At 39.9% G+C, this 12,503-nt stretch overlaps 1 protein-coding gene across 1 annotated transcript in view; it reads right to left on the bottom strand.

Moving 5' to 3' along the window:
- Nucleotides 1-12,503, bottom strand: part of LOC132396761 (SH2 domain-containing adapter protein F-like) — a 116,769-nt gene that overhangs the window by 93,431 nt on the left and 10,835 nt on the right. Inside the window, exon 2 of the mRNA XM_059974629.1 lies at nucleotides 583-712. Within this exon, the coding sequence (XP_059830612.1) occupies nucleotides 583-712 (130 nt within the window). The remainder of the gene's footprint in view (nucleotides 1-582; nucleotides 713-12,503) is intronic.

Here is a 12,503-nt window from a genome sequence, read left to right as displayed (position 1 = left end):
CTTAGCTTTATAAAACAGAGAAGTGAAGCAGGAAGTTACATTCATCTGTGTGAATTATAAATCGCAGGTCAGGCTTCAGATTGAGCAGTAGGGTAGAATTCTGGACATTAGTGTTTAGGAATGTTTTCAAGGTCTTTTCAAAGGAAATTTACATAAGCGATATTTATGATGCAGGGCCTCAGTTGCATTGAAAGTCCTGAAAAAGCTAGAGCTGTTCTGACAGAAGAGAGTGTTAATAGGGAACATGCAGAGGATTGTACTTAAGAATTAATTCCCAGCATAAAAATAGTGAAGCAGAAAATAATGATGCAACTCATTGGTTAAAGAGGCAAGATTCCTTTCTAAGTAAAATACTCCAAGGTCTGGAATGCACCAACTAGAAGTACAATAGGTTTAAGCGTAAACTTCAAAATAAAACATTATTAATACTTGAGGGGTGGGGGAGAATTACAAAAGAAGAACTTTTAATAGAAATAAAATTGTCAATGAGCTAGCCAGGGTTTGATTAACATACAAGAGAATATATGTAGTTCAATAAAATCTACTGAAATGAATTGCACAATATGGATACTCTGCTCTTACCTGCCATCATCTTTTGCGCCTCATAAGGTTCCATGTATCCATTATTTTCTATTTCTCGCTTTTTTACAACCTTTTTCTTCAATTCATTTTTGGCATCAAATGGGTCAGAGTAGTCATCCCTAAAAGCAACCTGAAACCACCAAAAAGCAACCCAATTACCACCTTGTTTGTAAATGCAAGAAGACAGTAGCTTTGACATGGACAGGCTTTCTGATTAAAACAAAACAGTTTGCATTTATTGCATCTTTAATATGGTAAAAATTCTCATGGTCCTTCACAAATAGCAAACAAACAAGCTAAAAGGACGCATCATTAAAAACAGAAAAGTAGGAAATTCTTGATGTTGGGCAGTGTCTGAAAACTATTTTCATCAGACTGGAAAAAGTAAAGATAAGTGACAGGTTTTAATAGGTACAGGGCAGGGAATAAGATGAGTGGGCAAAAAGGAAGGGAAGCTTTGCATGGGCAGGAAAAATTAAAGAGGGATTTATAAAAAAAATAGAAGATAGTCTTGAAAAAGACGCAAAGGGAAGAGCAAACTCATTACTAACAGTTGCTGCACAAATTAAAAGGTTCCTGAGATTATAAACTAGCTAATTAAATATTTCATATTTAACCATGAAAGATGAATCCCTGGATCTGGTAGTGCTAAAACACTGGAGATATTCATGTCAGTGCAAGTTCAGACTGACTGGGATGGTGCATATTCAGAGCGCTGCTGGGAGAATGTAGTAATGACCAAAATCATGGTCACCTTTCTACTATTCGCACTGATTGATTGTTCTAATTGAAATACTTAATTAAAGCATGTGAGTGCACATGTCATGTTCGGGAAGTCATGCATTCCCAGTTTTCTTGTTCAGTTTTATGCTTCCTTGTTCTGAACATGAAAGTACAAATGTCTACTTAATGCTGAGGAACTATACCAAAATGAAAATAAGAGATTTGAGAATATATACCTCAATGCAATTTTGAAATGATTCAACAAAAAAAAAATGACACCAGCATAAGTGCTGCACAAACATGACCAAACACATGACCAGGTGTTGAGGCAAATCCGGGCTATCTGGCATATAAAAACAAGAGGTGATGACAGTTTTTCAGAGCAAAGACTTTACATAGATTAATAAATGCCAAGGCCACTACCCAACCCAGGCAAACTCTTCTCCCCCTTTGATTGGGTAGTAAATAGAAAACCATCAAAACATACTAAACTTAAAAACACCTTCTATCCCCCTGTTCTAAGACCACTGAACGGTACACTAATACAATAAATGGAACCTTGACCTTGCACTTTATCTGCCTGCAATGCACTTTCACTGTAACTCTAACACTTTATTCTGATTCTTTTATCATTTCCCCTAATACTACCTTAATGGACAGGTGCAATGAAGTGAACTGTATGGATGGCATAAGTAACAAAGTGCTCCTCATTACATGTGACAATAATAAACCAATTTACTACATTCTTCACTACACTGGTTTTTTTGTTAGCTATTTGTGGTGGATTAATTTAGTTGCTGTGACATACAAATGCTTTGGTTCTAACTTTCCAAAACGCTCTCAACTCAAGAATTCCAATTGAAATATTACAAATTATTTTGATCTTCAAGAAAATGAAGACAGGAAATGCTCATCCAACATGTTATGGGAAAGCTAATGAAGCTTATAATTAAGAACAAGTTAACTAAGTACTTAAAACATTTTGATCTCATGAGAGAGTCAAGATGAATTTCTAAAATGTGAATGGTATCCAATAAAACTAAATAAATAAGAGAATAAAACAATAGTAGAAATGACAACATTAACAGCTTATCGATTCAGTAATGTTCTCCACTATCATCTTGCACAAATGACACCAGAGCATTGGTCATTCTGGGAGAATGACAAATACCAATCTGTTATCTTCCACTTAATAACATGCAAGTGCACCAATTAGAAAGAAAAGACTGACGGTGTCCCACCAGAATGTATATTGAAGTTTTAATTATTCAAAGGTTTACTAATTGGTAGATCGACATATGGGTATTACACTAAGTTTGCCAAAGCACAATTAGTTGGCCATGTTGACATGAACATTAAATTAAACTATAAAACTGAGCCAGATTAATTTCAATGCAAAACCATTCCTTGAATCCAAATTATTCATGCAGAATAGGATACAGAGATATTAAGGATGTGGGGCCAAATGAGATCGATTAACATTTAAATCAACCAGGAGCTCATTAAGTTGTGTAACATAAATGATTGCCCAATTTGTCTGCTGCAGTTCCTTGATGCAGAATAGCTCAGGTCCCAAACTTTGCAAATTTCTTCAGTTTATTCATGAGGACTATCCGGAACTAAAGGTAGTTAAAATAAGAAAACCACAATCCATGCAGAAAAACTTGTAGCAAGTAATGACCCAGAAATAATCAGCAGCTAACAAAAAAAAACACTAACTGAATATTAACCATAACATGATCCAATTCCATTTGAAAATGAAAAGACTCACAATCCAACACTTAGATTTCACTAAGGCTGTTTTTAAGGGTTGAAGCAGAAATTGTTATCAGCAGAATGGGTAGAAATGCTAACAGAAAACAGCACAAGGGAATAGTGGCAGATAATACAAGCAACAGTTGATATGGATAGAATGAAAGGACAATTGCTCATCTAGTGTAATTAAATAACCTAATCAAAGTTAGTGAGAGAAGCTAAAATTAAAGGCTATACAAATGTAAATAATATTGGAGGTTGCACAAGTTGTTGAAACCCAGAGACAATGAATACAGTGTACCCCTGAGCTATGGAGACTGCAATCCATTTTCCATAAGGCAAACCTTTAGTTCCTCTATCAAGTCCCACATTATACACTCAGTGGCCATCTTACTAGGTACACCAGCACGTTAATGCAAGTATCTAATCATCTAATCATGTAGCAGCAACTCAATGCATAAATTCATGCAGATGTAGTCAAGAAGTTCAGTTGTTGTTCAGACCAAACATCAGCATGAATAAGAAATGTGACTGACCGTGGAATGAGGGGTGGTTTGAGAATCTCAGAAACTACTGGTCTACTGGGATTTTCACACATAACAGTCTCTAGAGTTTACAGAGAAACGTGCAAAAAAATCCAGTGAGAGGCAATTCTGTGGGTCAAAATGCCTTGTTAATGAGAGGTCAGAGGAGAATGGCCAGACTGTTTCAAACTGACAGCCAGAAAGGTGACATTAACTCAAATAATGATTCATAAAAAGTGGTGTGCTAAACAGCATCCCTGAATGCACAATGTGTTGATCTTTAAAGTAGATGGGCTACAGCAACAGAAGTCCATGAACGCACTCAGCGGCCACCATATTAGGTACTGGAGTGTACCTAATAATGGTTACTAAGTGAAAGTAGAGAAGTGTTCCCACAGCAAGTTTTTCCTCTCAACAGCAATGCCCCCACAGCTGCAGTGTATAAGCAGGAAAATCCTGATTGTATTGTAGACAGAAGGAAAAGGGTTGTTGCGTTAATAGAATTAGATATTACATTGCTTGAATATGCAACATTGTATGTCAGCCAACCATCACATTAGAGGGATGTGCCCCTAGAAAATATACCCATATTCTGTAACCTCCACTTCCCATTGAATCGCATGTTATAAGCATCAGTACATTGCTACTGGATTTGCTTTTCCCCCCCACCCATATTTAGCTATTTTATCAGTGATCACAAAAGTGACCCATCAGTTATTTAACAGCTACAAATCCTGGGGGATTTTGCTGATTTCGGGTTTTAGTCTCTCAGTACTGTGGAGCAACAGAATTGGATATGACGTCACAGTGTGAATAGGGTTTCAGGTCACAGCTGAGTTCCTCTTTTGATTTGCCCACCCCAGGCCGAGGATGTGAACATACACCCTGCAGTGCAGCACCATTCATCACCAAGACATTTTCTCTGATACACAAGGGTCTGAGATTAGTAAGCTTAGGACGTGGCTATGTCAAGAAAATGGATGGCATTCGAAGATCAGGGATTACTTGGCTTCAGAGGCTCCAAAGTTCTGTTACCAAAGTACAGATATGTCACCATATATAACCATAACACGCATTTTCTTGTGGGCATACTCAATAAGTCTATAGAATAATAACATAACAGAGCCAATGAAAGGCCACTTGGGCATTCAACCAGTGCACAAAAGACACCAAACTCTGCAAATGCAAAAGGAAATAATAAATAACAAGAACATGAGATGAAGAGTCTTAAGAAAGCGAGTCCATTGGTTGTAGGAACATTTCAATGATGGGGCAAGTGAAGTTGAATGAAGTTATCCCTTTGGTTCAAGAGCCTGATGATTGAGAGGTAGTAACTATTTCTGAACCTGGCTCATGCATCTTCTTCCTGAATGCAGCAGTGAGAAGAGAGAATGTCTTAGGTGGCGGGGGTTCCTGATGATGAATGTTGCTTTCCTGTGAAACAATAAAACTGAGGAATTTAAAGTTGCTAGTCCTCTCTACCTGTGATCCTCCAGTGAGGACTGGCTAACGGACCTTTGGTTTCATTCTCTTGCAGTGAACAACCAGCTCCTGAGTCCTGTTGACAATGAGCAAGAAGTTGTTGTTAAGGCATCATCCAGCCAGATTCTCAGTCTCCCTCTTATATGCTGATTCATCACTACCTTTGATTCAGCCTAAAACAATGGTGCCATCAGCAATCTTGAATACGGCATGGGAGCTGATCTTAGCCACACAGTCATGTGTAAAATCAGTAGAACAGGGAGCTAAGCACACAGTCTTGTGCTGATCACCTCTGCTGATGGAGATCGTGGAGGAGATGTTATTGCCAATTCAAACGGACATCGAGGATCCAATTGCAAAAGGAGATATTTAAGTCAAAGTCTAGGAGCGTATTGATTAGTTTTGAGGGGATGATGGTATTGAATGCTGAGCTGTAGTCAGTAAAGAGCATCCTAATACATGTATTTTTGCTGTCCAGATTTTCCAAGGTTGAGTGAAGAGTCAATAAGATGGCATCTGCTGTGGACCTGTTGTTCCAATAGGCAAACTGAAGTGGATCCAAGTTGTTTCTCAGGCAGGAGTTGATGTCTCATCACCAACCTCCCAAAACACTTCATCACTGTGTGTGTGTAAGTGCTAGTGGACAACAGCCACTGAGGCAGGCCACCATGTTCTTCTTGGGTACACGTATAATTGAAACCTACTTGAAGCAGGTGAATACTGCAGACTGCCGAGGTGAGAGGTTAAAGATCTCAGTGAACTCTGCAGCCAGTTGATCAGCACAGGTCCTTAGTACTTGGTCAGGAACCACATCCGGACTGGATGCTTTTCACAGGTTCACCCTCTTGAAGGCTGCTTGCATGTCGGCATCAGACTGAAATCAAAGGATCATTGGGAGCTGTATGAGCTTGTGACCATTCTCCCACGTTTTGACGGACAAAGCAAGCTTAGAAAGAATTGTGCTCATCTGGAAATGAAGCCCTGCTGTCACCTCTGTAGCTTGATTTAACTTTACAGGAAGTGATATTACTCAAATCCTGCCACAACTGATAATCATCCTTCGTTGATTCAAGTTTAGTTTGGAATTATGAGATGGCTTTCTGGAGATTGTACCCAGACCTCTAGGAACTTTATTGGTCTCCAGACTTGAATGCTTTTGATCTGGCTCTCAGCAGATTGTGATCTCATGGTTCATCCTGGGCTTCTGATTGGGGAAACTGAATGATATTGTGGGAACACACTCGTCTACAACTGTTTAAATAAAGTCATGACACCCATGGTGTGTACTCATTCAGATCCACAGATGGGTCCTTGAATATGGTCCAGTCCACTATATCAAAGCAATCCCATAGCTGCTCCTCTTTGTTATCCTCATCTCGAGCTTTGCTCCTTAGCCTCAGCCTGTATGCAGATAGGACGACGACAGCCTAGTGAAATAATTCACCGAAATGTGGTCTAGGCATGGAATGGTAGGCATTTCTTATCATATAATCTCCTCCCTGCATTGCATAATGCAGAGAATGCTTCTGAGATGTCTGTTCGCGTTTCTAGACTGGCAAAGGAGTGGCTCAGCTCTTCCTGCCAATGCAATCGATGCACTAATGTTACATCCAAATCTTATTGCCTCAGTATTTCACATGGTGTTCTGGATAGTGGAGAATGTTGTCATAGGTTACAATGGGATTTAGACAATATATAGAGCTAGATACATAAATCGCAGGGGTTTCATTTACATTTAGAAATGTGTACAGGGATACAATTTGGAAGATCAAACTTGAAAACAGAGTAGAAGGATAAAAAGGAGGATTCTTAACAGTGTGGATAATTGGAAGGATCTTGGGGTCCAAGTGCACTGATCTTTCAAAGATGCCCCACAAATTAACAGGATAGTTAAGAAAACATACTGTGTACTTGCCTTCATTAATCAGGGGACTGAGTTCAGGAGTGCAAGGTAATGTTGCAGCTCTTTAAAACTCTGGTTAGATGACACATGGAGTATTGCATTCAGTTATGATTGTGTCATTATAGAAAGGATGTGGAAGTACATTTATTATGTATGTATGTATACTTTGAAAATAAATACAACCTTGAGATTTCTCTCCATACAGGCAGCCACAAAACAGAGAAATTCAATAGATCCCACTAAAATGACTGCCAAGCACCAAGTGTAAAAAAAAATCAATTTGTGCAAACAATAATAAGTAAGCAAATCACATTGAGAACTGAAGTTCACCCAAGGGAGTTCACAGCCACAAAGCCAGTCATCACTGCAGCCGTTTCAGAAGCCTGTTTGCTGCAGGCCACCGCCTTAGTTCAGTGCAAAGACGAGTCAACCTTGCCATGCAGTAACTGAACACATCCCCAGCCCTGACCATTTTAATCTAACCTGGTGCTTAAATCAACCAAATATTGGCTCATTCCTCGCTCTCTAACCTGGGCTCTACTGCTTCAATATGCTCTCAGACCTGGACATCTCTGCTTTGATTTAGCCCATTCCCAACCTTTCCAATCTGGCCTCCTTGTGCTTAAATCTGACAAACACTGGCTTCGTTCAAAAGCTCAACTCCGAAAGAGTAGTTCCAGGCTATTGATTGGGGTAATTGTGCGATTAATAGAGTAGTTAGTAGATTTGTTTGCTGTCAGCATGGCATTGCTGTGTTTCACCAGCACCATCTTAAACCAGAGGTTTAACATGTCTTACAAGGAAAAATTGAGCAAGCTAGAATGAGAGGTGACTTGATAGAGGTGTATAAGATTATGAGAGCCATACACAGTGAGTTGCCTGCAGCAGCAGGCTATACCATGAACTCTGGTCAAGGTGAGTGGAAGAATGTTCCATGAGTGTTAGGTGGTAGGTGGCTTGAATATACTGCCAGGGATAGTGGTAGATATTTAAGAACTTCCTAGATAGGCTCACAGATGTGAGCAAAATGGAGGGTTATGGCTGTGGAGGAGAAAAGGGTTAGACCAATTATGAAGTAGATTTATGTAGGACGGCAGAGCATCTTTGGCTACATTAATTCTAAAGAATTGCTGTTTTTACTGTAATCCATATATACTTTTAGAAATAATGTGACCCCAATGTGTTACGGGGATAATATTTCCTCCTAAATCACATGTTAATGAAAAAAATCAATTTTCCACAATGCATCATACACATTAATCAACATAAGGAGAACTAGGGAAAAAATAGGGTGAGACAGGAGGAACAAACAAGTATATACCTGCAGAAAAGAATGAGGTGTGTACACCTCTTACATTAAGTTTAGAGGGCAGTTCTCAAAGGCTTAGGAATTCACATCTGACAAAATCTATTTACAACAACACAAATTACTTGGCTTGCAAAATAAATATTTTAAAGAAAGACTAATTGCATCTTCACTTGAAAATGTTACATACACCCACCTCTTTACAAACAAGCAAACGTTTTAACTTTAAAATCTAACAAACTCAAAATATCTAGACATGCAAAAGCAGCTAAAAGGGTATGGCCACGGGACACTAAAGACTAGGGATTACTTTAAAAGTGGTGGAATATGCACTCAGTACACAAACTACAACACTTAATTACTACTCAGTTCTGATTTGTTGGTATCTTTTGCTGGTACACCTACGCTTACCTAAAAGTAGTGGATACAGTCCATTCCAACAAAGGTAAAGCAAAATACATCATCAATGACCCCCCCCCCCCCCCCCCCCACCATCCAGGCCAGGCTCTCTTCTCTCTGCTGTCATCAGGAAGAGGCACAGGAGCCTCAGGATCCACACCACCAGCTTCAGGAACAGTTATTACCCCTCAACCATTAGGCTCTTGAACCAGTGGGGAAAACCACTCACCCAATTACTGAACTGTTCCCACAACCTATGAACTCACTTACAAGGACTCCATCTCATTTTCTTGACTTTTTTTTGTATTTGCGTTTGTCTTTTGTACATTAGTTGGGGGCAATTGTACATTGACTCTATTTCTTGTATTTACTGTGAATGATCAAGTAAATGAATCTCAGGGTTGTATATGATGACATGTATGCACTTTGATAATAAATTTACATAAACCCAGGCCCAGAATACAGGAATCAGTTCACACATCAAATCACAGAACAATGCAAAGATTGAAGGAGGGGTGCAGAGATCTTGCAAAATCATTCTAATTGCCAAAGGGCCACAATGGTCCAAATAGAAATGTATTTAACGTATTACCAATGACGTGGAGTTTTCTAGTGCTTACCTCAATACCTGCAGTGTAAGAAACTCTTCAAATCTGACCTTTCTCTTTAATGGCCTATGCATATTTTGAAAGATCAGTTACAAAATATATTTGGTTGCTCCAGAATGATTGCTTCTCTAATAAACTGATCATTCCACTCAAAACAACTGGACTTGGTATCTACACCTTCTCTGCTGAAAGCTTTCCCACACAGATCACATCGAGGATGTAGTCTGTGCTTTTGCTGGTTTCAATGCTCCCTTCAACTGATAGTTCATCTGGTGGGCTGTAGATGGTAAACAGCAGGTTTCCATCTGGAATCCAAAGTTAACAGTGAGGATTCTAGGAGGTGCATCCAGTCTAATCAGAGATGCACCTGATCTTTTACTTGGACATGATATTCCAGGGGGATAAAAATGAATGCTGACTGAAAGATCAACTGGTGTTAATGTTAACATATGCACCTGATAAAGCAAGGGACAACTTTTCTCTTTGGCACCCCACTCGCCAAGTGTTGACAAGGAAGACCTTCCAGTAACAAGACAGAACATTTTTGCGCTATCATTACACAACAAAAGCAAGAGATCTGTTGTGTCTCATTCACTTTTGAATCTGGGATTTGCATGTGCTTCTTGGACTCTATTCTGATGCATCCTATTGCATCTCAAAGACTGGGGTGTCCCAATATAAAACCATTGAATCCGATGTAACTGTTAGTGATGTGGTGTAGTTTTCTTGAGTCCTCCAAAATATTAGCAATATTAGCTTCAAAGTTCAAAGTATATGTCACCATATATCACACAGAGATTTACTCTCTTGTGGACATACTCAATAAATCAATGAAATAACAACCACAACAGAATCAAAGAAAGACCAGACCAACTTGGGATTTTAACCAGTGTAACCACAGAAAACAAACTGTGCAAACATTAAAACAAAGAAATTATAATAAAAAATAAACAAACAATAAACATCAAGAACGAGATGAAGAGTCCTTGTAAGTGACTGTATAGTGTTACATCCGTGGCCCCCTCCTTTTTGAGGATCGCAAGATCATTATTAAGTCAGTTCAGGAGACCCAGGAAATGAGAGAAAGACATGCAGAATTCACAAAGAGCTTGGAATGTGTCCTGGCCTCCGCAAGGCGGAACCATTGATAACGGCTATTGTCTCTTGGAGACGGAATTGTGGATTGAATACTGTACGATGCATCGAAGCCCCCAGGCAATGAACCGGGGGGGGGGGGTTGGTGGAGGGATTGCATCATCCCAACCTGATTGACATCTGAGACCCTGTGAGTCAGGATAAAAGAGGGTCTGTGGGAACAACCCCTCAGACGCACCAGAAGAAACGCTAGAACTCCTGTAACAGCATAATAGTGAAAGCCGGTGGAAACAGCCCACGTGCGTCCTTTTCCATTTGCTTCAGAATTGGTGGGTCTTGCCACGGAAGCACGGCTTTAGCTAACCACAAAGGGAAAACCAGTCCCCCAACGACTCTCAAAGGATCGACATCATAAAAGGAATGGGCAAGTTAAACCTTCATCTTTCTCTCCGACCAAAAAAGGCTGCAGCCTACAGCTTGAATGAACTAAAGTGACTTTTATATTTCCATCGGACAATACATGATCCCCTAGACAACGATAGAGCTATTTCTTATTATTATTATACCCGCGCTTTTAGATTTAGTATTGACGACGTATATTACCTGTATGTTTGCATTGATGTTATTTTTGTGTGTTTTTATCAATACTGTTAAAAATAGTACCATCAGACTTCAACGGACCTCTCTATCTTTGCTGGTAAGTGACCTAGTTACGGGGTACGTAAGAATAGGTTGTGAAGATGAGTGAAGTTATCTGCTTTGGTTTAAGAGCCTGATGACCGAGAGGTAATAACAGTTCCTGAACCTCGTGCTGTGACTGAGGCTCCTGTAACTTCTTCCTGATGGCAGCAGCAAGAAGAGAGCATGTCCTGGGTGGTGAGGCCCCTGATGATTGATGGTGGGGTTGCCTTTACCTGTGATGGACTAAGCCTTACCCACTACTTTTTGTATGATTTTCCATTCCAGGACATTGGTGTTTCCATACCAGGCTGTGATGCAGCCAAGTGAAAATACTCTTCACTACACATCTATAGAAGTTTGTCAAAGTTTTAGATGTTATGCCAAATCTTTACAAATTCTTAAGGAAACAGAGGTGCTGCTGTGTTTTCTTTGTAATCACAAATATGTGCTGGGCCCAGGACAGGTTATCCAAAAGAGTAACACTGAGAAATTCAAAGTTGCTGAAGGATTGGCTCATGGACCTTAGGTTTCCTTCTCCTGAAGTCAAAAATCAGCACCTTGGTCTTGATCACATTAAGTAAGAGGTTGCTATGACACCACTCAGGCAGTTTTTCAATATGCTGATTCATCCTACGAAAGTATCATCAGCAAACTTGAATATGGCATCGGATCCTTGCTTAACTACACAGACATAAATGTAAAGTGAGTGGAGCAAGGGGCTAAGCACACAGTCTTGTGGTATACCTGTTCTGATGGAGATTGTGGAAGAGATGTTGCTGCTAATCCGAAATGACAGGGGTCTGTAAGTGAAGAAATCGAGGATGCAATTGCACAATGAGTTACTGAGGCTGAAGTCTTGGAGCTCATTAATTAGTTTTGAGGGGTAGTTGATAAAGAACAGCCTGATATATGCATCTTTGTGGTCCCTTGTTCCTGGATTGAGTGAAGAGCCAATTAGATGGCATCTGTTGTGGATCTGTTCCGCTGGTAGGCAAATTGGAGTGGATCTAAGTCACTTTTCAAGCATGAGTTGATACGTTTTATCATCCACCTCTCAAAACACTTCATCACTGTGTATTAAGTGCTACTGGACGATAGTCATCGAGGCAGGTCACCTTGTTCTTGGGCACCAGAATAATTGCACCCTACTTGAAGCAGGTGGGTATCTCAGACTGAAGTGAGAAGAAAAAGATATCAGTGAACACTTCACCCAGTTGATCAGCAAAGGTCTTTAATACTTGGCCAGGTACCCCAACTGGGCCAGATGCTTTTCATGGGTTCACACCCCCGAAGGCTTCTCGCATGTTTGTCTCAGAGACTGAGAACATAGGATCATTGGGGGCTGTGGAAGTTCTTGAAGGTCCCTCCATGTTTTGACAGTCAAAGTGAGCATAGAAGGCATTGAGCACATCTGTCAGTGATTTATCTTATATGAGGTGATAGTT

The sequence above is a fragment of the Hypanus sabinus genome, chromosome 7 (assembly GCF_030144855.1).
Source record: "Hypanus sabinus isolate sHypSab1 chromosome 7, sHypSab1.hap1, whole genome shotgun sequence".
Classification (NCBI taxonomy): domain Eukaryota; kingdom Metazoa; phylum Chordata; class Chondrichthyes; order Myliobatiformes; family Dasyatidae; genus Hypanus; species Hypanus sabinus.
The sequence above is the reverse complement of the archived record's forward strand: the minus strand, read 5'-3'. Positions and strand labels throughout refer to the sequence as shown.